Here is a 21,679-nt window from a genome sequence, read left to right as displayed (position 1 = left end):
AATACGAGTTTGGTTCAGTAAATCTGTCCCAACAACAATGACACCAATTTCATCGTACACTTCAAACAAATCATGGAGATATTAGTGGAAGCAAATGAAGCAGTGACGACACCCCAACCACTTTCTGGCAACATGTCTATGAAGTCACACAATCGTGTTTGCGCGACTTGTGCAATTCTGTTGCTGCCAGGAAACATAACTCGGCGATTGCAGTGCTGCTTCTAATTTCGTTTCATTCTATAACTCATTAATGCACTTTTAATGTGAATTAATGGGAAACCATATGGCATCACAGTACTGTATTTTGATGTGCATGAAATTAAATTAAATTAAATTTAATGTGCTCAGCATTAATGTGCATTAATGCACATTAAAAGTTAATGCACCGACAGTTAATGCACTGATCACTATGTTTCTACTGCTGCCCTCTATTGCGCGACTCCTGTGCATACCCATCACAGTAGTGAGGGATTTGAAAGTTAATTATCGCTCGCATTTTTTCTGTTAAAAGAAAACACACTTGTGTCTGCAATGGAGCCGAGTGAGTTAATAAGGGCTAGTTGTTTCAAATTGAGCAAAGTTGAATTCTGTCTTCATGGCCTTTTCCAGAGCGGTAACCCACTGGAGCACTACATCTTCAAGAGCAGTAGTACCTACACTGTAGTATATAGTATGTGAAGCGGTATTTGAAGTAGTATTTGAAGCGCTGTGAACAAGTACTACCAACATTCCAAGTCACTTTTCTTTTTCTATGAGGAAGCGAGTACAACTTAAAATGGGTGGTTCAGCAAAAGTGCTCACTCTGCAAGTACTACAGCTTCTATTTGAACTGGCACTACACTCACCAATTCAAGGGCCACGGCACTTCAAGTGAAGGTAACATTTTGGAAAATCGAGCCTATCCCATATGAAAATGAAAACAGCATTTCTAGCAAGAAATCATAATTTCCAGCTTCATTTCTGACTAGATTCGTAGATTCTAGCTAGTATTGATAGCTTCTAACTAGAAAATTTTTTAGTCTAGCTAGAGACGATTATTTCCAGCTTGCAAGTTTTGTTGGTTCCAGCTGGACTAACAAATGCTCACTGGAAGTAATAGCTCCCAGTGCGAACAAAATCTCAATCTAGCTAGAAATGAGCTGGAAACTAAATTTCTAGCTAGAAATATTTCTAGCTAGGAAAACATTCTGGTTCAATAATCCAGCTAGAAAAAATATAATTTTCCATTGGGGCGCTGCTTGAACAGTGTTAGGTTGGGGCTACTGCCCATCATAGTAAGCTGGGAGGTCTACGTAGCTTGTGACATATACCCTGTGTGGGACAGTACTGGTTTTTGTTCATAATGCCGCAAACATATTTGGAGCTCCAGCACAAAACAATACCTCAAATGTTCACTGGAAGACGTGTTGTACTTACTTCAGAGAGCTTCCGTACCTTCGCAATGGGCTGCCCTGCAAGAAGACAGGAGAAATGTATTGCTAGAGCTTTCCAACGATACAATCATGCACTGCTTGCCACATTTGCGCAGATAGAATGCAAAGTTTGGAATGTATTAAGCAATGGATGCAACACGAAAGGGTAGCTACAGTACAACGCAACAGCAAAACGTATTTAACAGCATGGCAGAAGATAAAACTGGAGCGGTACAGTTATTCATAGCTTTGATGTGCTTTGGGATCTGAAGAGTGCCTTTTTTTTTGTTTTGTATAAGTATTCATCCGTCTGCATTTTGACCTGTCATAAACGGAACTTTCTGAAGTCAAGCCGGAAAGAAAGAAAGAGAGACAAGATGGGAAGGAGACGATTCAGACAACGCACCTGCACAAAAATACTCAGATACCATGTGGTTGTCATCGTTTTAGAGGGACATGAACAGATGAAGTTTTCAGAGCACAAAATAAAAGGAGGAGGGGGGGGGGGTGCTGCTGCCACAGGTCACATAAGTATCAGCTCCCTCAAGGCTTATAAGTTGACGTACATATTTCGGAAGCAATTTCAATCTCAGTGGTGAATGAGTTTACATACACTGAGGGCACCTTTCAAATGCTTACATCTGCAAAGCTTGAATGCCAGGCTTAATATTGTAATTCACTTTTAATTCCAATATCAATTTGTTTAAATATTCCTGCTAACTTGACACATAAGCTTGTATAAAGGTTTTTAAGATTCCAATGGGAATGGGGCACTATGTTTGCAGTTATGACACCAAAACAAATGTTTGACAAGAAAAAAAAAAAAAAAAGAATCCTGCACCCCTCTGCCTAAAGATGACAATGATTGAACGCAAAGCTTTCTCGCGACGAATTCTTTGGTTGCCGTCTCCAAACCTCTTCGACCATGTCGAAGTTGAGCAATCGGATAGATGCCGGCTTCATAACGTGAGGGAGCAAGGTTCAATACTGGCTGTGGGAAGCGTTTTTTTTTTTCACTTCACCCACGATCATTCATCATCATCGTCAGAGAAAGTTGGCTTTCCTGTAGGGCGTATACTGGCGTACAACGTCATCAGTACGGACAATAAAGCTTCGCTTTAGAAACCTGACAGCAACTCTACGTAGTAATAAAAAAATGAAATCGGACTAAACAAAGGGCTTCTAGACAGAAACAAAATACACGTGAAGGTTTTACTAACTGTGCAAAGTATACAGTCTAGTGGGGACCCCATTTCATTCCACCAAAACCCCCTTTAGAAAAGACACTCGAGGGTCCCGGGGGCATGTCTTTTGTAACCAAGGTCTTTTGTATGCGATTTTGCAAACATGGCCAACATAGGGATACCAACCAAACTGCTTTCATGGAAATGGCTCTTATAATGAAGTGTCTCTTGTAACGAGGCTTTACTATATAATGCACTATATAATGCCCAGAGTGGAAGAGGTTCAATGGGAGAAAATTCAGTGCAAGTTGAGCGTTTGACCACATGGCCTCAAAACAAAAAAAACATTACCACCCCTTTCTAAAGAAAGTTGACAGAAGTGAAAAAGCTATCTGACATCAAAACGGCACTGAAAGAGCACCAAAACCTTCGCTTAAAGTCCATCCAATTGATCATGAAACCTTCAAAGACACAAACCACAAATGAAGAATGAACCCGTGCGACGATTTTACGCGCACTAAGTAAGCGCACCTACGAACGATCTATTTGCATACCAATACGTGGTTTAATTATGAGATAAAGGTATAGTACTATTGTACTCCTTCTTTGTGATCTTGGTGTGCATTGTCTTGTCTTCTATAGAACTGTTCCTTTTTCGCAATTTTCAATTAACCATTTTGACACAATGGAGGCCCGGTTTCGCGCACGCGCCGCGTGTTCAGAGATCTTCGCTCGGCCAACCTGTCTATGGGGAAATACATTAGTCTTTTGACTGGGTGCCAAGAGTCCCACTAATAAGAGCTTTTGCTTAAAAGTGTGAGAATGGTGCCGATGGCGACGCCCACCTTTACGTATGAGGTGGTCCGAGAAGGTGCCTCCGCCGATGCTGCAGATGGGGATCATGATCCAGGGAACCATGTTGAACACCCACATCTGCAAACACCCGCAGTCGAGAGGCGTTTTAGTCCACGACAAGCGTTCAATGACAGACACGGCGCGGGGCTTACAAAGTGGGTAAAACTGGCGCGTAAAATCTGGAGGAAGTCTCTTTCTAAACCTGCCACACAAAAGAACACCATCACTTACTTTTTGTCACTAGCCATCAAAACTGGCAAGTTTTGTTGAACATATCGGGTTATGTAAGGCCCAGGACAAGCAAGTTACAGGAGAGGTGGGTGGAAAGAACTCATGCATAGGAAGGAACAACGCACATTTTGACAAAGGACAGACAGAAATACACACCACAAGCGCTGACTATCATCTGTTCGCTTTATTACAAGTTGTGGAAAATACATAAATAAATTGCGTCAGTGTGCTCTCGATAGCTATCACGCAAAAGGAAATCGCATCCTTGGAGGCCAGGGAAAAGCGGACATGGCGATAAATTTAGTGTTATCATAATGGTTTGACGGGTTGGGAAACCTCCTCTCTCTTCTGTATGCACTTATTGCATCTTTCCGTGTAAGTGTGCTATTTATTTTCCACAACTTGTAACAAAGCGATCAGTTGATAGTCAGCACTTGTGCTGTGTATTTCTGTCCGTCCTTCGTCAAAATGTGTGCTGTTCCTCCCTTTGCATCTGACCACCAACTAGCCCAATATGGTACCCTTTTGAAGTCACTCATCTAATAGAGTATCATGTAAGACTAGTTGGTGATTAGATACTGAAGTGTGAAGAGCGCACAGTTTGTCGAAGAACGTGCATCTCCACTCTATCCTTTGGCAAAATGTTCACTCTTAACACTTGAGTACGCATTCATACACATGTTCGCCCAAAATGGAAGGCTAAGGGCTTTTAAAGAGTGAACCAAAAATTTAAATAAAAGAGGACACATTTAGTATATAATTACATTCACTTATGGACACACAGACAGATAAATGCTGGTAAAAAAATGCTTTGCTGAAAAACAGATGAGGAAATACTGCGATCCAGGAAGTGTCCAGGAAATTTCTGTTGGGCTGAGCAGCATGCCATTGTTGTTTCAAATATTAATGGCTACCTGCACTGTTCAATGAAGTGTACTGATTATAAAGGTATGAAGTGTACTGATTATAAACTGATTTTGTCGGGTACATTTTCTCTGTCCCAAATGAGAGGGCATCACCTATTAAAACCCCTCAACTCCAAATAGTTTTGCTGATAGTACCCTGGAATTTTTGAAATCGGAATTTTTACATCTACCAGGCATACGTGGCCTGCCAAAAGGAATGCCAACAACCATATGACAGAGAACCGTGCGGCAACATGCTTCTAACTGCACGTAAGATTAAAAGAGGTATTTAAAAACGTGTCCCTGGCTAAAACAACAATAATGGGCAACCTTTCCCATTCCTTTACGTGGTTTTTGAATCATGCATTGAAACTGACGGAGTTATTTGGACAAGTACAGTAGTGCCATGTTCAGACACTACATGTCGCCACCTCTCAGACTTCATAAATTTGAGTGCAAAATTAAAATACTTTCCGTTTGTTTGTTTTGAAGTTCCTTGCGGTCACCCCACTAAATAAAACGCTGGCTTTCATACAAGCCAAAGGACATGCACTGCAGAAAAAGTTACAGCCGTTCCACCCAACTTGAAAGCTGCCGGAAGTGCAGAGCAGTGATTCGCCATAATGGGCTGTAGCGCCGTTATCCGCTCACTGCTACCACCCAATGCAGTTCAAATTTCCCACCTCCGCAATGCTCGCGCGCCCTCTGCCTGAAACAGCGCCAGCGGGAGTTCTGTTCTTTTTGTGCTTGCTTTTCCTCCCGCACGTGCCAGCATTGCACTGCCACTTTTTTTCGCTTACTATCGTAAGAACCAACCCAACCAGCGTTCCTAACTAAATGAACGCAGGCGCTGCCGGTTAATTACGTGTATTTTGCCTCAAACGTACCCGCAGTTTTGTTTGCACTAAAAAACGGGGAGATGTATGAGAAGCGCCAGCGGTTCACGAGTTTCGAACACTTATGACTATATAAACTGCTTCGCTTTTACAGCCCCTGCATTACGCCGCTACAAAGGAACGCCGTGTGGCTCTACTTGGGTCCAGCGAGCGAGCTACGATGACAAGGCGAGCCCCTAAAGTGCTCTGCACTTAAAATCGGTTGTCTGTCCCTTTAAGTACGTGTGCACTGAGAGGACAGAAGACTTCTTGTGCCACTTTGTTGCCTCCGCATGCAACTGCAGGTGCCAACAAGGCCAACCCCGAATACAAAGGTACCCCGTCGGAATGAATGGGAACAATGACCGCACCTGGGCATCGGGGAAGCGGTCGTGGAAGTACGTCGGCAGCCACGAGATGAGGATAAAGTACGAGTTGTTCTCCGTAAAGTGCGCCAGCAGGATCACCCTGCGTCGGGGGAGAGAGAGAGAGAGAGAGAGAAAACCTGCTAAGCCCCAGGCATGAATTCCTCAAGGCGGATTCCAAAGTTTGGTAGGACAACAGCATTTAAGAAAGAATAGTGATAGAGTCTGAGGGCAGTTGTATGATCGGGACTGACAGGACATTTCATTTTTAAACACCAAAGCTGTTTAGCAAATCGTAATTTTTCGTGTCCGCAGTTAAAAATACCAACAAACTACCGAGCGTACGCACACGTGCATGCCTCGCAGCGACTGCTTGGCAGTTAACAAAACCAAGAAAATGCGTAGCGTTCGTGTGTGCATATTTCGCGATGACCGCCCAGAGACCCCTGTGCACATTTGTGAAGCCAGGCATACCCACTTGGAGAGACTATCCAAGATTGCGGCGACCTCCCGGCAGTTAAAAAACCAAGAAAATGCCATGCCCTCGTGTGTGCGTGCCTTGCAGCGAGCGCCCAGTGTCCCTGGCACACATTTTTCAAGCAAAGCATACCCACTTAGGAAAATAGGTAAAAAAAATACTCCAGCGTTCCCCGTAATTGTGCCAATACTTGCTCAGAACGAGAAAGACACATCATGATGATGATTTCAGGTTTAATGGCGCAAGGCCGACAAAGGCAAAGAGCACCACGACGATCGTGAATGAGATGAGAAAGATTTGTAATAAAGGCACTAGATTAAAAATTTTCTAAGAGAAATGGTGTATAGGGCCATGTTAAAACATAATGAGTATACTAAGAGAAAGGGTGCCTATATAGGGTGACATTAAAACACAGTGAGTGCAGGCACCTAAGGTGTAAATCCTCAGTTCCCGCCACTGTTTTGCAACACGTCATGAGCACAGGTGAGGTTATGGGCAGTAAGATATGTGTTTTAAAAAATCTACTTCTGCAAGGTAGCTAAAAACTTTTCACAGTGTACGCGCCTCCAAGGTGATGTCCAATGATTATCACTTCCAAAAAATGAAGGAACCTCACACTAATAGCAACAACGATGGAGTAAAAGTCCTTGTGGCAGCGAAGAAGAAGCAAATCGGTTGCAATTGTGGACCTAAACCGTCGTGATGGTCGTGAAGGTTGCGTACAGCTTCGCTACCTTCAAGTCTCACTCGTTAGTGTGAGCTTCCTTCATTTTTTATGTTCGTTTCTCTGCATGTATTTTATCCCTTGTTTGTCTCTCTTATACCTTTAACTTATTCTCTCTTTAAAGTTCTTCTTTCAACACTTTCTCTCTTGCTTTCATAGTTCATGCTTTCCGCTGAGTTGACTCGTGACAAAAACAAATTCCCCCTGCCCCTTTTCTCCACTACATCACTTGTGCATATAGCACCGCCGAGTCCTCACTGTGTGTCATTCCCCTCTCATAGCCCTTCTCTAAAGAAAATTTGCACTCCCAAGGCCAAGTCACAATGAGAGGGTGAGTGCTAATTTTACGGCACATCCGATCTTTCAGCGTTTTCCTACCCTGCTTTTTAAAACTCAGAGTACACTTTAGCACTCTCTAGGAGGTCGTGACTGCAAAAGTTTAAGCGTCCAACTGCTAAACGTCTCCTATCATTATCAATATTTACACGACTGCCTTTTCCCCTGGCACCCTTCCCTTCCTCCTAGGTTCCTATACATCCTCCTCTTCTCTTCTTGGCTACTAGAACTCTTACAATACCCAAATCGGCACCATCAAGCAAAGAGGACACCTAGCAAGGACGTACATTCCTACTTCTGAACTTGGCAAGGTCAAGTTACTCATGTGCGCCTTGATACAAGTCTCCAAGGCATGTTTTTAAGTCATAAGCTGGAGCAATTGAGCTGTGATGGTGCTGGGGATATGTGCTTGTCTCGCATTCAAAGGGACCCTGGTTCGAGTTCCACCAAGGCCTAAATTTACTCAAGTCTTTGTTCAATTCAATAACCCTGTTTTATTATTATTATTTTTTAACTTTCAGCCATTTTGAGGGCCGTGTGTGTAGCGGGGGCACCATATTTTTGGCCTAACGAGCGAATGAATCCCTTAACAATAATTATTATTCGGGCATGTGGGTTGTTGAGGGTGCATGCTGTTGCCACAGTGGTAGGATTTTCTAGCAGTTCCGAGATCTGTAAAGAAATTTGCTCCAAAACTCTTGCGGGGCCTTTGAGAGAGCTCTTAAAAAAGGAAAGAGAGGCGTTCCGCTTTTCACTATGCAGGAAACAGCTGTTGAAAGCAGTTCGCATGCCAGCTGCAAATATGGCACAGGCAAAGTGGTGACGAACAACAGACTTCAAAGGAAAAAAAGGCCTATTTTGTTTGCCAGCTGTGCTCATTAAAAGTGCATCCTGCTATAAGGCTATTATCAACTTCAACTCTCATTTTTTCATTCTTGGGGGAAAAAAAATTACCGTCCAACTGGAATCGTGAAAGATGTTGGAGAAACAAACACGCAAACTAGCTCACTTCTTCCTTTTTTTTTTTTGAAGAATGGTGGATTTTTGGTCAATCTTTAGAGATAATGTTTCTCAAATACGCATTTGTGACAGCATTTAGGAATTTGTGAAGCCAGTCTTTTTTTCTACAATGCACCCTAGAGCACATAGCACAGACACTATTCCAGTGCTTTCGTGCAACACAGAAACCGTGAAAAAGAGGTAGACATTCAAAAGCTAAACACAATAATACTTATGTTCCACTCAACCGACAGTGTAGTTCCCCCATCACATTTGCAAGCCCAGACGATACAGTTGAAAAAACGCTGTTATAGAATATTTCGAAAGCCTAGAATTTACCAACGGAATCCCAGAAATACGTTTCCTTCAGATTTACAGCAAGATTAGATGGCTTTTACCTCATAAATATGCACCAACAAATGGCGAAGACAATGACGCTACAGATGAAACGTAATGCATAGATAAGGTATTGCTTGGAGCTAGTCATAGGTCTTGTTTGGGAATAAAACAGTCTAGCAACAGTCCACTGCAATTACTATCGGTCTGACCAGACTGCCTAGCGGTCTGCCTCACAGACTTGGCTGTAGAATGCCTGAACAAGTGCCAGACTGTGTATAATCTGCAGGAAGAACTGAGGCAGGATCCACAAATCATACTGTGTTTGCAGCCATTGATGAAACATACAACAGATGACGATGATAAGGAGAGCACACAAGCCTGATAATGATAGTAGGCAATGAAGAGGCCGCATAACTTCGTAGTCTTTTTCCAACATAATCCAAGTGTCACAGGGAAGATAGGAGCAAGCCAGGCACATTCTGTGCCATGCAGAAAGTTAAACAAGTTGATATGCCATCCCCCACCCTCAAGTGAGATAAAAGATATGAAAACACCCTTCTTTACCAAAAGGACATGCAGAAGTGAGCCAACAGAGCACCTTAAAGGAGTACTGACACCAAAATTTTATGTTCCTTTTTTACTGATTTTATCAATGCTTGACAGCCTGGCGAACCCAAAACAGCACTTTAAATACTTGAGCGCGCGATAATTACTTACATTGAACGGCCTCAAAATCGCCCTATTTGGTTTCCCGCGCTTCCAGCCCGGAGGGCGTGTGTGACAGAATCACGGAATGACCTCACTGTTTTGCGCGGACGTTAGAACATGAATCACGGAATGACCTCACTGTTTTGCGCGGACGTTAGAACATTGCAAAGCTCGGAGGAGGCATAGTTTTGACTGTCCCGCTCTGGAGTTGAGTGGATGAGCTGCCTGACAGTGTTAGGCCTAGCATTGTGGCGGTAATTTGATGACCGCTTTCAGTAAAAGACCTGATGGCGGCTTCTGTTACGATTCTAAACCTGCGATTCTACCCATAGGCTATTGACGCCGAACAGCGGGGCTCTTTTAGAAGTTGCTCAAAAGGATAAAAGGAGTGTTCGAAGTGAACCAATAGATGGTGCTGAGTGCGCATAGGAAGTGGCGGGTTTGCACCCACAAGGGAACGAAATTTCGCCGCAGGGGAGTACGTCGCACTCAGCGCACCCACCAGAAGGAGGGGCTCTTGAAGTAGATGAACCAGGGGACCTTGGGGTGGGGTGCCCCAGGGAGCGCCCTTGGTGCCGCTTTGCTTCCCCCGCCAGGCTGTGCCCCGCCGCCGCTGCTTCCACCGTGCAGGTGCATCAGGAAGGCCACCCCAAAGCACCACCCGATGCCCAGAATCCCTGGAACACACGGGGAAGCAATAAGGAAAGTCTGGGGCCGAGGCTATTTGCGGTACGCCCACTCACCGGTGACCTTGAAGACCGCGGGCCAGCCGTGGGACGTCATTATGATGGAACCCAGGCAGCCCAGCAGTAGCAGCCTGCACCAAGGAAACCCGTTTGGTCAATCCCCCTCATAAGATGATACGGTGGCTTAGCGAATAAGTATTGCTGTTCCACTGCACACCCCATTCTCTTTATCGTCATCCCTTTTTTGCGCAGTGAATGCTTAGGATGAAACGCCAACTCGCACGAATCTACGCCTTATTGGCTTCTCAAGTCCTCTCAAGTCACCATCATTAGACATTCAAGTTTCTCTTGCAGGACGATACCCAACATGGTGACTTAGCAAATAAGTATCGCTTGTGTGCCCTATTCTCTTTGTTGTTGTTCCTTTTTTGCGCGGTGAATGTTTAGAATGGAATACCAGCTTGCCCAAACCTACGCCTAATTTGTTTCTCTTTCGGGCGTCTTGAGGGACCCTCAGAAGAAACTCAAGTCCCCCTTCGCAAGACGATACCTGACATGGTGGCTTAGGGAATAAGCTACATTGTTCGTAGGCCCTATTCTTCTCATTGCCACCCCTTGCTTGCATGGAAAAAATAAGTGTGGAATGCAAACTTAACAAAACGTACACCTCATTCTGCAAATAGGATTGATTGATCATATTGTTTAACGCGCCGATGCAACGCAGGCAATGAGGCGCGCCGTAGTGGAGGGCTCCGGATTAATTTTGACCACCTGGGGATCTTTAACGTGCGCCGAAATCTCGTACACACGACCGTTTTGCTTTTTGCCTCCATCAGAAAAGCGGCCACCGCAGCCTTCTGCAAATAAGGCATTGCATTGCTGATAACATAATCATGGTATCAATTAGGCCATGGAGACTGTTTTCCTGATAGATGCACGGAAACAAGATATTTTGGTGCACGTTAATGGTTACCAGGTGTCTTAATTGATCCATAGGCTGCCGGTATAGTGCACCATGTACTCCAGATGTAGACTTTGGTGCATGGGGACAAAAGTTGAGTTGAATTTGAAGGGTGGCAGCTGTCAATGCCGAGGTTTCTATCAACACAGCAAAGAAGATCCACAGCGCAAGATATTCACATTCCCCTCTGCTTAACATTCCCCTCTGCAACAGCGCTTAATATTGAGTAACCAACTAACAATGCAATGCAAATGCTGTGATGCTCATTGGATGCTTATTTTAAGAAGGCCCAACAGTTGCTAAAGAAGGCCTTTAAACATATCCGTAGCCACCGAATCTGGCGAAAGTGCTCAGCTCAGCCACTGTAATCTTTCTATGCGCACTACAATATTGCTTTGCAATACAGGTTTCTCGAAAGTCTTCATTTTACATTCTACTGGGAGCAGAAAGTGTATGCTGTTTTATTCTTAGCTACTTCGAAAAAGAAATCATAGAACAAGGGTACAATAATGAAGCTAGTTTTTCTACAAGCCTATCAACATACATATGTCCACCTTTCGTTTAAGCCGTCTTCAAAGAATTGCAGAAGCACGTGCAACATTGTATAATGCCTGCTTACTGTTATCCCCGGCAAGCATTTCCAGATATGAGTACACGTGTTATATTTTTACGGGCAGATATCTCTAGTTATTAGGAGTGTGAGAATGGTGATTCTTGCTTTCGAAGGGAATCCGAAGCAAATAATTTTTTGTCAAATAGTTTTGAATCGAAGCAAATACTTTTTAATCGAAGCAAAATATTGTGCGGTTTTCATTTAAGAAGTTGGAATTTACACTTTCTTAAAAAGGAAGATTACACTTTAGAAAAAAAGATCACTTTTCTACAGCATTTAATCAGAAAATCCAATAGTATGCAGCTAGGCTTTCCTATCTGGCAAGCGTTAAAAATGGCAGCTTGGGTGAGGCTATGTTATTAGAACGCATGAGAAAACAGAAACAGAAGAGTGCAGTCAGCAGAATGCCAAAGAGACAAAGAAGTTCAAATCCCCTCCGTCTAACGACGACGATGGCCGAAACAGAAACACGAAGCCTTCTTGAGTGCGAAAATCAGCTGGCGAAGTTCCAAAGTCAAAGCCGTCACAATCAAAGTCCAAGCGCCCCCAACGATCAAACTGCGAACCGTCTGAAAGTCAAAGTCAAAATTCAGACAACAGCAAACGAATCTATCCCTTAAGAGAAAGGCTAAGCACTCCCTCCCCCCTCCCCACCCCTTTCCACTCATATTGTTGTTAGACCATCGTCATCGTCCGAAATCGGAACTGCCAAAGTCCAAAGCCAAAGTCTAAAGCCAAAGTACAAAGCCAAGGCCTGTGCAACAAACTCGAAAGAAGTGCTGAGTGACCTGAATGCGATGGCACAATCGGATAGATGCCGGCTTCATAAAGTAAGGGAACCAAGTTTGATTCCGACTACAAGAAGCATTTTTTTTCTTGTTTCACCATCATTGTCATCATGACCATCATCATCATCATCATCATGCACCTTCTGTTGTGTAAAGACGGCTCTCCGGCAGTGCAGTTTTGGTTACGACACCGCCATCAGTGAGACCAAAAAAGCTTTGCTTTAAAAGTGCTGCCCAGAAGACCTCCTCTTGCCGCTTAGCCGTACGTCACTGATGCATTGCGGGAAAGCTCGTCGCAGCTAGCGGCTACCGGAAGAATCCAGTGCGTGTTCTGCACGTGCTTTCAGTTGGGCATTTCAGTTTTCAACAGTGCATAATTTCATGCATCCGAGTTCACTAAAACAGCTGTCCATTTCTGTTGTCGTTTGAAACAGTGCTGTATACTCGCACACCCAACCAACCTGTTATGCAAGCAAGCAGGTTGGCATAACTGCCTCCCCTGCCAGTTACCTCTCTCACACATGCACAGACAGGCTCGTCACAAATGTACTAAGCCATGCTACAAGCTTTTACATAACGAGATACATGGAACTACACTGGGAGTATCCAGTATTGTAGCTGTAATGTACGGTATACCTAGTCTATAATGTGTACCCGAAGTGTATAGATGCACGCAGTAATGAGTTGGACAAGAGAGGGCAGGGGGTGGGTTGACATGAATGAAACTTCTTGAGGTCTACTAGACCTGAAAAAATGCTTGACTCTTTCTTTGTGGCACGCAGACACTAGCAAACCAGTGAATAAAAATGGTGCCTTTATGAAACCATATATTAATTTTTTTTTCTTGGGAAGGGGGAAGCTTAAAGTTTCCTTTTAGGTCCAGTTGACAAAATTAGCAATTTGGCATACATTTTCTGATGTATATATCCTGACGAAATACAGGCAAGTACTGGATAGAACCTACTCGTATGAAACCTGGCTATGACACCTGTTCTACGACAGAGCTATGACACTGGTGCTGGCTGCAAGACTTAGTCGAACCTTTCTCGTACACACCAATCCCCGTATGCTACCTCTTATTTTAAGTGCAGAGCACTTTAGGACTCGCCTTGTCGTCGTAGCTCGCTTGCTGGACGCAAGTAGAGCCACACGGCGTTCTGTCGTAGCGGCTGTCATCGCGGCGTAACGCAGAGGCTTTGAAAGCCAAGCGGTTAATACAAGCGTGTGAAACTCTTGAACTGCTGCTGCTTGTCATACATCTCCCCGTTGTTTAGCGCAAAGAAAACTGCAAGTACGTTTGAGGCAAAATATACGTAACTAACTGGCAGCGCCCGCGTTCATTTAGTTAGGAACGCTTGTTGGGTTGGTTTTTATGACAGTAAGCGAAAAAAAGTGGCAGTGCAACACCGGCACGTGCAGGAGGAAGGGCAAGCACAAAAAAAAAAAAAAAAAAAAAAAGAAAACAGAACTCCTGCTGGTGCAGTTTCAGGCAGGGGGCGCACGCGCACTGCGAAGGTGGTAAATTTGAATTGTATTGGGTGGTAGCAGTAAGCGGATAACGGTGCTACAGCCCATTATGGCAAATCAATGCTCTGCGTTTCTGACAGCTTTCACACCGAGTGGAACAGCTTTAGTTTTTTCTTACCGCTACACCGCAACTCTGGCTCTGGTAGATGTCTGTTAGAAGTAAAAATGTCAAAATTTTTGGGGCTCAACGCCCCAAAACTACACCAGGGCTATAAGGCACACTGTAGGGGAGTGGTCCGGATTAATTCCGACCTCCTGGGGATCTTTAATGCGCAGCGAACTCTCGACACAAGGGCGTTCTCGCTTTTTTCACGTTGTGGGGATCGCGACTTTCACGCGAACCCCTTTCTGGCTAGCTTCCCATCGCGGCCGGCGTGCACACGCGCCTCGCTCACGTGACAGGAACCATACGAGAGGGCGCCAGCGACCGGACGGCTTGTTGTGGCCCTGGTGAAGGCGTTGACCCTTTTCCCCTCTGCCTTACCCGAGAACCAGTTCTTCCTCGATACTAGCGCCACCAAAAGGCGAGGCGTGGTGGGTTGTCGGATGACGTGAGGACGGTCTCTTGTCTTCGGGATCCGGTAGCGCGCGGACGTTTCGGCGCGCTGGTCCTGACCTGGGGAACGCGCCACAATGGGACGCGTCCGGGCGAGCTGGGAGACTGCAACCGCGCTCGCACTGCGCAGCGCTCCACTACTCCGGTATGCCATCGGTGAGTCGAACCATCTCGATTTCTAGCGTTGTTTAATGCCTTGCTGCCAGTGTTACCGTTATGGCCTACGATTAGTCTGTATGCAGTGTATTTGATTTGCACTTTGCAATAAATGCTGTCATTGATGTTTTGCCCTCGCCGCCTCCTGCCTTTGTCTGTCTCCACAAACAACGGACTCGTCCGCAGCCGGCGCTCGCAAGGCATGTTTGCTGAGCGCGGATGGCTGCGGGGTGGGAAATAACTAGTGTGTGAAATGTAGAACCCTACAACGTCCACCTGAAAAGTGGCCAGTATGGCCAGGATCAAACCCACATCCTTAAACTAGGTAGCACAACAACTCAGTCACTGGGTCACCGCAACAGCTTTTGTTAGAAGCAATGAACTAACCCCAAAGTGTTCGGAATGTTAGCCAAACATTTGCTGCTCTTGCTAACAGCTACGACAGATGGAACTGGACTTGAACGCCCGTGTGTATGATATTTCAGTGCACGTTAAAGATCCCCAGGTGGTCAAAATTAATCCGGAGCACGCGTCAGCACGGTAAAACCTACAATCAACCAATCAATTCGGCTTGACCTGTGAGTCAAGGTGTGGGTCTACCATGCTTCATGAATACGACACCCACGAGTAGATGATTCCAAGGCCCCCTCGGAATGAGTGGGAGATTAAAAAAAAAAAAGGTGAACAGGGGTGAGGTGGGCGCTCACCCACAAGAGGGACCCGCGGCCACCACGCTGGTGAATATGGTGCGGTCCTGCTGCCTCAGCTGGCTCACTATGATGCTGGACATGGCCGGGAAGTGAAGACCTGTGAAGTGGGAAAGGAGTGTTCTCGAGGTCAGGCTACAACAACGTCACACTGCTTCAAGGCACTTGGTGGCATTGGTACGACCTTTTGTTCAAATTTCCAGGATATGCACATGTTTAGGAAGACGATACTGGTTGGCCAACGTTCCACAGACAGATCGCCATCAACTCCACTCAAATTTCGCCTCTGCCAAATTTACTTTTTACGCACAGTACGTACCACCACACCAACTGAAACATGACTGGCAGCCCCGCGAAATGCGTGGTTAAATAATTGGAAGCATTTAAAACAGCTCCGTTGCAGGTGATGCTGCACCTGCCGGCGGATCTCACAAACAGCCATGAAGCGGAAGTGACATTGTGGACAGCCCTGCGCTTTTTCCTATGGCCAGCCAGGAGAACCGGTCGCACTTCTCCTCAGGCTGTGGCGAGGGCGAAGCGTTGCGTGCAGGTTCGCTCCGGCAGGCCAGCTGCGTGCGGCCACTCACTCGCCGACTGGGCATGGCCGTAATGGCCACACTCTTCTCAATTTCGGTTTCAAAATCACCGATTTTCAATGGTCGTTTGCACCGTGGACATGCGCATTTTAGCTGCAATATTTTGTATACTGCAGTATTTTTACGCACATTATACAAAAATAACGTTTTCAAGAGGTTGAAATTTTGAGTGCAGTTGGCCTCGTCGGCAAGCTTGCATCCCCCTTACGTTTAAATTGTGTTATCGTGAATTTTTTTTTTCCATCAATGCGCCTGAAGTGGAAGGAGATTTGACAGTATATTTTTGCAGTTTTCGTACGCTTATTGGTCAGCATTGCTCAAAGGTGGACTTAGCTTTCAAAGGGAAAGAGCAGGCCTTTTGAGGATCAGCTGGCAGGTTTTGTGTACCCTTAGGCAATGCATGTATGGTCGACAATGCACGCTATGGTGCCTTGCTGATATTTGATAGACCGCCTACAACACAACGGCTGCTTCAGTTATTCTAGGTCCTACTGCACAGACACGAGCATCTGCAAATGGCTGCAAGATCTGTAACCTTCATTGCATTTGTGTGAATTGCCTTAAATGCATAATGCTTTGGTGCACTGTCTCCCTCCACTCTAACCCCCCTCTTTACTGTTATACCAAGAGGTCTGATGATGGAATTGCTTCCTCAAATAATGCCCAGTGTCAAATAAAGCTTAAATCCTCCCCTTCTACAGCCAGTGCTGTTCCTGAAGGCAAGGCAACCAATGGGAAAACTCCTCTTCATGCATTGCACGGGACATGGCATGCTGCATTGCTCTAGCATTGCAGTCATCACACAACCGATTAGCATTGCATTCGACTGGTCGCCCTAGTGTAGTGTATATAGGGGGGGGGGGTCACAGTGCTGACCTTGGAAGGCCCCCAGGAGGATTCGGTTGAGCAGCAGGGCCCCCCTGCTCCAGGCGGTGCACTCGGGCGTGTACAGTGTAAGCAGGGACCACCCCAGGGCCGCCCCGAGCATGACCTTGTCGCCGCCCCACATGTCGCCCAGGTAGCCGCCCAGCACCTGCGTCAGCGCATAGCCCCAGAAGAAGCAGCACAGCACCGTGCCCTGCACAGAGTAAAAGAGGAGGAGAAGAACAAGCATTCACGGAGGAACAGTCCTTGAAGAGGGTACGGCGCCATTTAGTGCAGAACTAGGCATCTGGAGACACAGTTTTGGAAGAGGGTACGGCACCTTTTAGTGCAGGGCAAAGGACCTGGAGGTACGGCATCATTTGAAGCAGAGCTTGGTATCTGGAGGAACACACTTTGAAGAGGGTACGGCATCAATCAGTGCAGGTGGAAGACAGCACTTGCACAAACTGTGCTACATACAGTGTCGAGTTTTGGATCTGCTGACACCAAAATGCTGTCATTTATAGCTTCACGGAAAGAGGAATGCTGGGGTTAACACTTATGCAAAAGAAGACCCCATTACAGATTAGGTAACCAACTTGGGTCAAAGACATTTGCGCACAAATGTAGTGCTAGAAATAGACTTCGGTCACGTGAAGCCAATGACAGGGAACTGGTGGACCGTCTGTGTAATGGAGTGGATACCAAGAGATGACAAACAAATTGGAAGGGGGGGGCGGGAAAACCAAAGAGCTCATGCAGGGATGAAACAGGGAAATTAGGAACCATAAACTGGACTCAGAAAGCCTGCGCCAGGAATGGTTGAGAATCTCTGGGAAGGGCTTTCGTCCTGCAGTGGACACATGCATGGTCTACAGATGATGATGATGATAGCTTCACAAAGTGGAGCTTGCCAATCCCACCTTTCCAATTCCCATATGGTTGTCTGTAACGATGCCCCAGTAACCATGACCAGCGCACAGTCGGTAGCACAAGTGCTGCTTCTCGTGCGAGTGCTGCTTCTCGTGAAGGTAGTGGTACGAATCGATCCCGCCGCTATCAGAAACTCCAGGCCTTGGTTCGGTTTTTACTCGTGAGACACTTGCGGATCTTGTTTTAATACACAATGAGAGGTATGCCTTCCTTCGCACTGTAGAAGAGACTGAAGCGATATAGTATGCTCTCTTTCCTGACCATGTGCACAGTACAACTGTGAATTCCTGCAAATGTTTTCAGTGCCGGCACTCGGGGCTCATTGCAGAGCGTAAAGACACGCACTCACCGCGGTGGTTTTGCTCCAGCTGTACTCGGCGCTGATCTTGGTGACGGTGATGGGCATGGCCATGCGTGCCGCGTACAGGTACATGCAGCCCATGAACAGCATGCCCATCCACTGCAGCTTCTGCCGGCTGCGAGCATGAAGGGCACTTGTCAATGCCATGGTGTGGGCTAGTTGGTTAACTGAGAAACATATTTAAAATCCGTGCAATAAGGACTGGAGCGGAGCCAGACTTTTAGTCCAGTTTTTACCCAAGTGAAATTGGTAGCTGGTCCCAGCTGGTTTATGGTTATATTGCCAGCTGGAACTAGCTGGGACCAGCCAGGACCAGCAGGGCCCAGCCGGCACCAGTTACTATTTTCCCTTGGGTACTGCACTGTTTTTAAACATGTTTCAGGGTAGAGGAAAATCAAGGCAACACGTATGGTCACACGTCACAGTGACGTGTTATCTTGAAAAACCCCTATTGTCTGGAACTTTGCAAGTGTAGAGATGATACACGTCCTGCCGGACTGTTCACTGGAAAAACAGCCCACCAGCAACAGCCAACTTTTCACATCAGCATTTCATAATAAATTATTGTGCCTGCCACGGTAGCTATAGCTATTGATGCAGATGCCTGGATTTGAGAAAATGCAGGTGCAATTTAAAAAAAAAAAACGCCCAGATAAAGTGTGTTAAAATTGGGCAGATACATATTTACTCATTCAGCACGCTTCTTGAACAATATATATATTTGTTCCCCAACTATACAACGGCGGTTTCACCGCGACCCACCCCCCTTCCACGAATTTCAGTTCGGAAAAGTCTGAATCTATGCACCTACTGCCCAAACTTCGTGCTTACAGCAACAGCAGTTACCACAAAATAAAGGGCACAGCATTTTTGTCACCCCTAGCTTATAAAGTAAAACGTCCAAACCGGGCGACAACCTGCGGCGTACGGATTTAGTTTCGGTTTCGGAACTAACAAACAAAACAAGTCCGCAAAAAACAAAGCCCCATTAATGTGGTTAACTTCACTCACAAAACACGGTAAATGAATAACCTCATACCCACGTTTTACACTGGATGCCGTGCGAGTAGTTACTGGAGCAGCACGAGCTCCAACAAGCCATTAAATTTGAGTGTACGTTACAATGAAACGACTGGATACAGGCCTCAGACCTGAACCATCGCGGCGTGCATATGTAATCTACAGGTAAAGCAGTCGTACGCTGCAGTTAAAATATCGCTCGTTGGAAAAAAAGCACAACATGTGCTGGACTATGCGACGGTTTATCACGGTGCAAGCGAGGGACATCGCACTGGAACGCTACATCGATGTATGACTTCACGCCACGAAGGCAGGCAGGCATCGTAAACACGGAAACTTGGTTAAATCTAACCGTAGCATTCCGCTCGTTTGTGGGCTTACTGATTCCAGTAGTGATTGTGACCTTGCTCCAAAGGGACATAGCTGTTGGGGTATATGGTCATCGTGATGGGCAACGCGACGGATCCGAAAGGCGACGGAAACGTTGAGTGCTTGACTAGAATGGAACGTTCTTCTTCACCGGCGGCGCCATCTTAAGACGCTTGAGTCGCCACCTGAGGGCGAGCGCTGCAGTCGCTTACTGCGTCGTCTGCTATCAATTGCGCCTGGAGCAGATGGTCATGCTACACATCACACAACAGCCTTTCGCCGAGCATTGAGCCATTAAAAACAAGGCACAACAAAATTTTGTTCAAATAGCTGCGTTATAGCATTACCACCACAAGAATTCATGGTTGTGATTTCATTATAAGCGCAAAAACAAAAATGTGCTGCAGCTTCGGAAAAATGTCGAAAGATAGCGCCACACGTACCCAGCTCAATGGCGGGAGTTTTGTGATCAGCTGATCCCAAATAACTGCCGTCTTCTAAACATAGAGAAGCGCTCGGGCCCCGGGTCCTTCCGCCGAGTACGGAGCGCTTCGGGTCATGGAGGAGGACGCGGCCACGACGGCGCTTGAAGCGCTCGAGCCGATTAATCTGGTGGTCATTGGCAAAGACGGCACGGGAAAAACAGGTACGTGAAGGCGCAAGACCGCACCGTGCATGCGTTGGTGCATGCCGTTAATAAAAATGTGTGAATTTAAACTAATAAAACTGCAAGCGAGGTTGGACTCGGTGCAACCTACTGCCGTTTTGGCCGCGTGGTTGGGGAATTGGGCCGCATTAAACCGAGGTGCGGTTTTGCGCGTTGGAATGTTCCCCACGGCGTATGTACCGCGGGCATTTTTTTTTTTTTTCTGCGGTGACCACTACATGGACATGTGATCTTGAGGAAAATGTGAAACAAAACCAAATGCGCGTTTCTTGCTGGCGACGTGAACGTCACTAGGGAAAGAGCAGCCTCAAGGGACAATTTCTATATTTGAGTTTCAATTCGACGTAGGCGCCTTTAATTAATCAACGCGCGTTCGGGGTGTATAACCGCGCCTTGTTTGTCTTTGTTACTGTTCAATAATGTCTAGTGATGTGACTCTTTGGCGGCGGAATTAACGCCAGGCCGCAGGTACTGCGGCTTTTCGCCCGCCTAAATGTCCGCAAATAAAGTTCAAGTTCACGCCGCATGTCGCACAGGACGATTTTTTTTTTCGCTTTTGTGCACTGCAGGTATTGACACGTGCTGTAGCTTTGCTTGCGTTAAAGGGAGACGAAGTCCGAATAAATTTGCATAAGTTTCGTCTCTACCCACGTTTTGCGCTAGAACGGTGTTCGGTGTGGTGGAAACGGGCATCTAACGGCTAAAGCCACATGTTCCCATTTAAAGGCGATATCAAAAATATATAAACTTCAGTTGGGCGACCTTGCCTGTTTTTATTTCAAGAGAGCTTACACACTAGCGCGACAAACTATAATAAAATATAGTAGAACAAGGAAACTTCACGTTAACGGCGGGATATACTCAATGTAGACACCCCGAAGCGGGCAACGACTGATACTTGGCTACAGTTTAGTTCGCGTATAACGTAGGTGCACGCTTTTTATGCATACCGTCGGGTAGCTCATGTGATGCGTGCTCAGATTTACAATCAACTGAGACGAAGCTGACAACCAGGTGGACCACCAGTGTATAGCAGAGTGTGCACAGAAAAAGAAAGGAAGACCACTAACTCGATGGAAGGAAATAGGTTGCCCGGGGGCAAAAATGATCTACTGGTAGTTCTCACCCGTGAGTGGACCGGGGAACCCTTTTTGACTTGCAAAAGTTATGGGGGACTGCACGATGAATATGGATGATGCGTGTCATGTCGCCCCCACATTTATTCGATGCCTGACTTTGGCGTCTGACTGTTATGTTGATCCGTGTCCTGTTGCCGAACAATTGTTCCCCTTTGCTCCTAAACGTCGCCAAATTATGTGCGTGCCTTTTGGGTGTCTGGCTTTTCCGCACAGCCGCCCTGTTGTGCAAAAAGCCGACGGTAGAACGTGCGCTACGCGGAGAAGTTAATCGTACAGCCCTTGTCAAAATGTTCTAGGCCAAGCCAAAGGCTTGTCGATCACAATA

The 21,679-nt window shown here is 46.0% G+C and overlaps 2 protein-coding genes across 4 annotated transcripts in view; one reads left to right on the top strand and one right to left on the bottom strand.

Annotated features, from left to right (window-relative positions):
* LOC144143475 (voltage-gated purine nucleotide uniporter SLC17A9-like) overlaps positions 1–19,730 on the bottom strand; it is a 29,814-nt gene extending 10,084 nt beyond the window's left edge. For 2 of the 3 annotated variants that reach the window (XM_077675223.1, XM_077675224.1), the window contains exons 1-9: positions 19,561–19,730; positions 18,148–18,274; positions 16,878–17,079; positions 15,406–15,505; positions 10,155–10,228; positions 9,914–10,088; positions 5,834–5,930; positions 3,442–3,529; positions 1,417–1,451 (exon numbers count right to left, since the gene is read on the bottom strand). In XM_077675223.1, coding sequence (XP_077531349.1) covers positions 1,417–1,451; positions 3,442–3,529; positions 5,834–5,930; positions 9,914–10,088; positions 10,155–10,228; positions 15,406–15,505; positions 16,878–17,079; positions 18,148–18,274; positions 19,561–19,622 — 960 coding nt within the window. In that variant the 5' untranslated portion in view covers positions 19,623–19,730. Of the gene's footprint in view, positions 1–1,416; positions 1,452–3,441; positions 3,530–5,833; positions 5,931–9,913; positions 10,089–10,154; positions 10,229–15,405; positions 15,506–16,877; positions 17,080–18,147; positions 18,275–19,531 lie in introns of all 3 variants that reach the window. The other variant, XM_077675225.1, reaches the window with a different exon arrangement.
* Positions 19,731–20,026: 296 nt separating this feature from the next.
* LOC144143474 (ras-related and estrogen-regulated growth inhibitor-like) overlaps positions 20,027–21,679 on the top strand; it is a 44,347-nt gene continuing 42,694 nt past the window's right edge. The window contains exon 1 of the mRNA XM_077675222.1: positions 20,027–20,194. Within this exon, the coding sequence (XP_077531348.1) occupies positions 20,107–20,194 (88 nt within the window). The 5' untranslated portion in view covers positions 20,027–20,106. The remainder of the gene's footprint in view (positions 20,195–21,679) is intronic.

Source organism: Haemaphysalis longicornis, unplaced genomic scaffold (assembly GCF_048455015.1).
Source record: "Haemaphysalis longicornis isolate Haplotype H1 unplaced genomic scaffold, Haemaphysalis longicornis Haplotype H1 scaffold_6, whole genome shotgun sequence".
NCBI classification, from domain to species: Eukaryota; Metazoa; Arthropoda; class Arachnida; order Ixodida; family Ixodidae; genus Haemaphysalis; species Haemaphysalis longicornis.
Note: the sequence above shows the minus strand (reverse complement) of the source record. Positions and strands in the feature narration are given on the sequence as shown.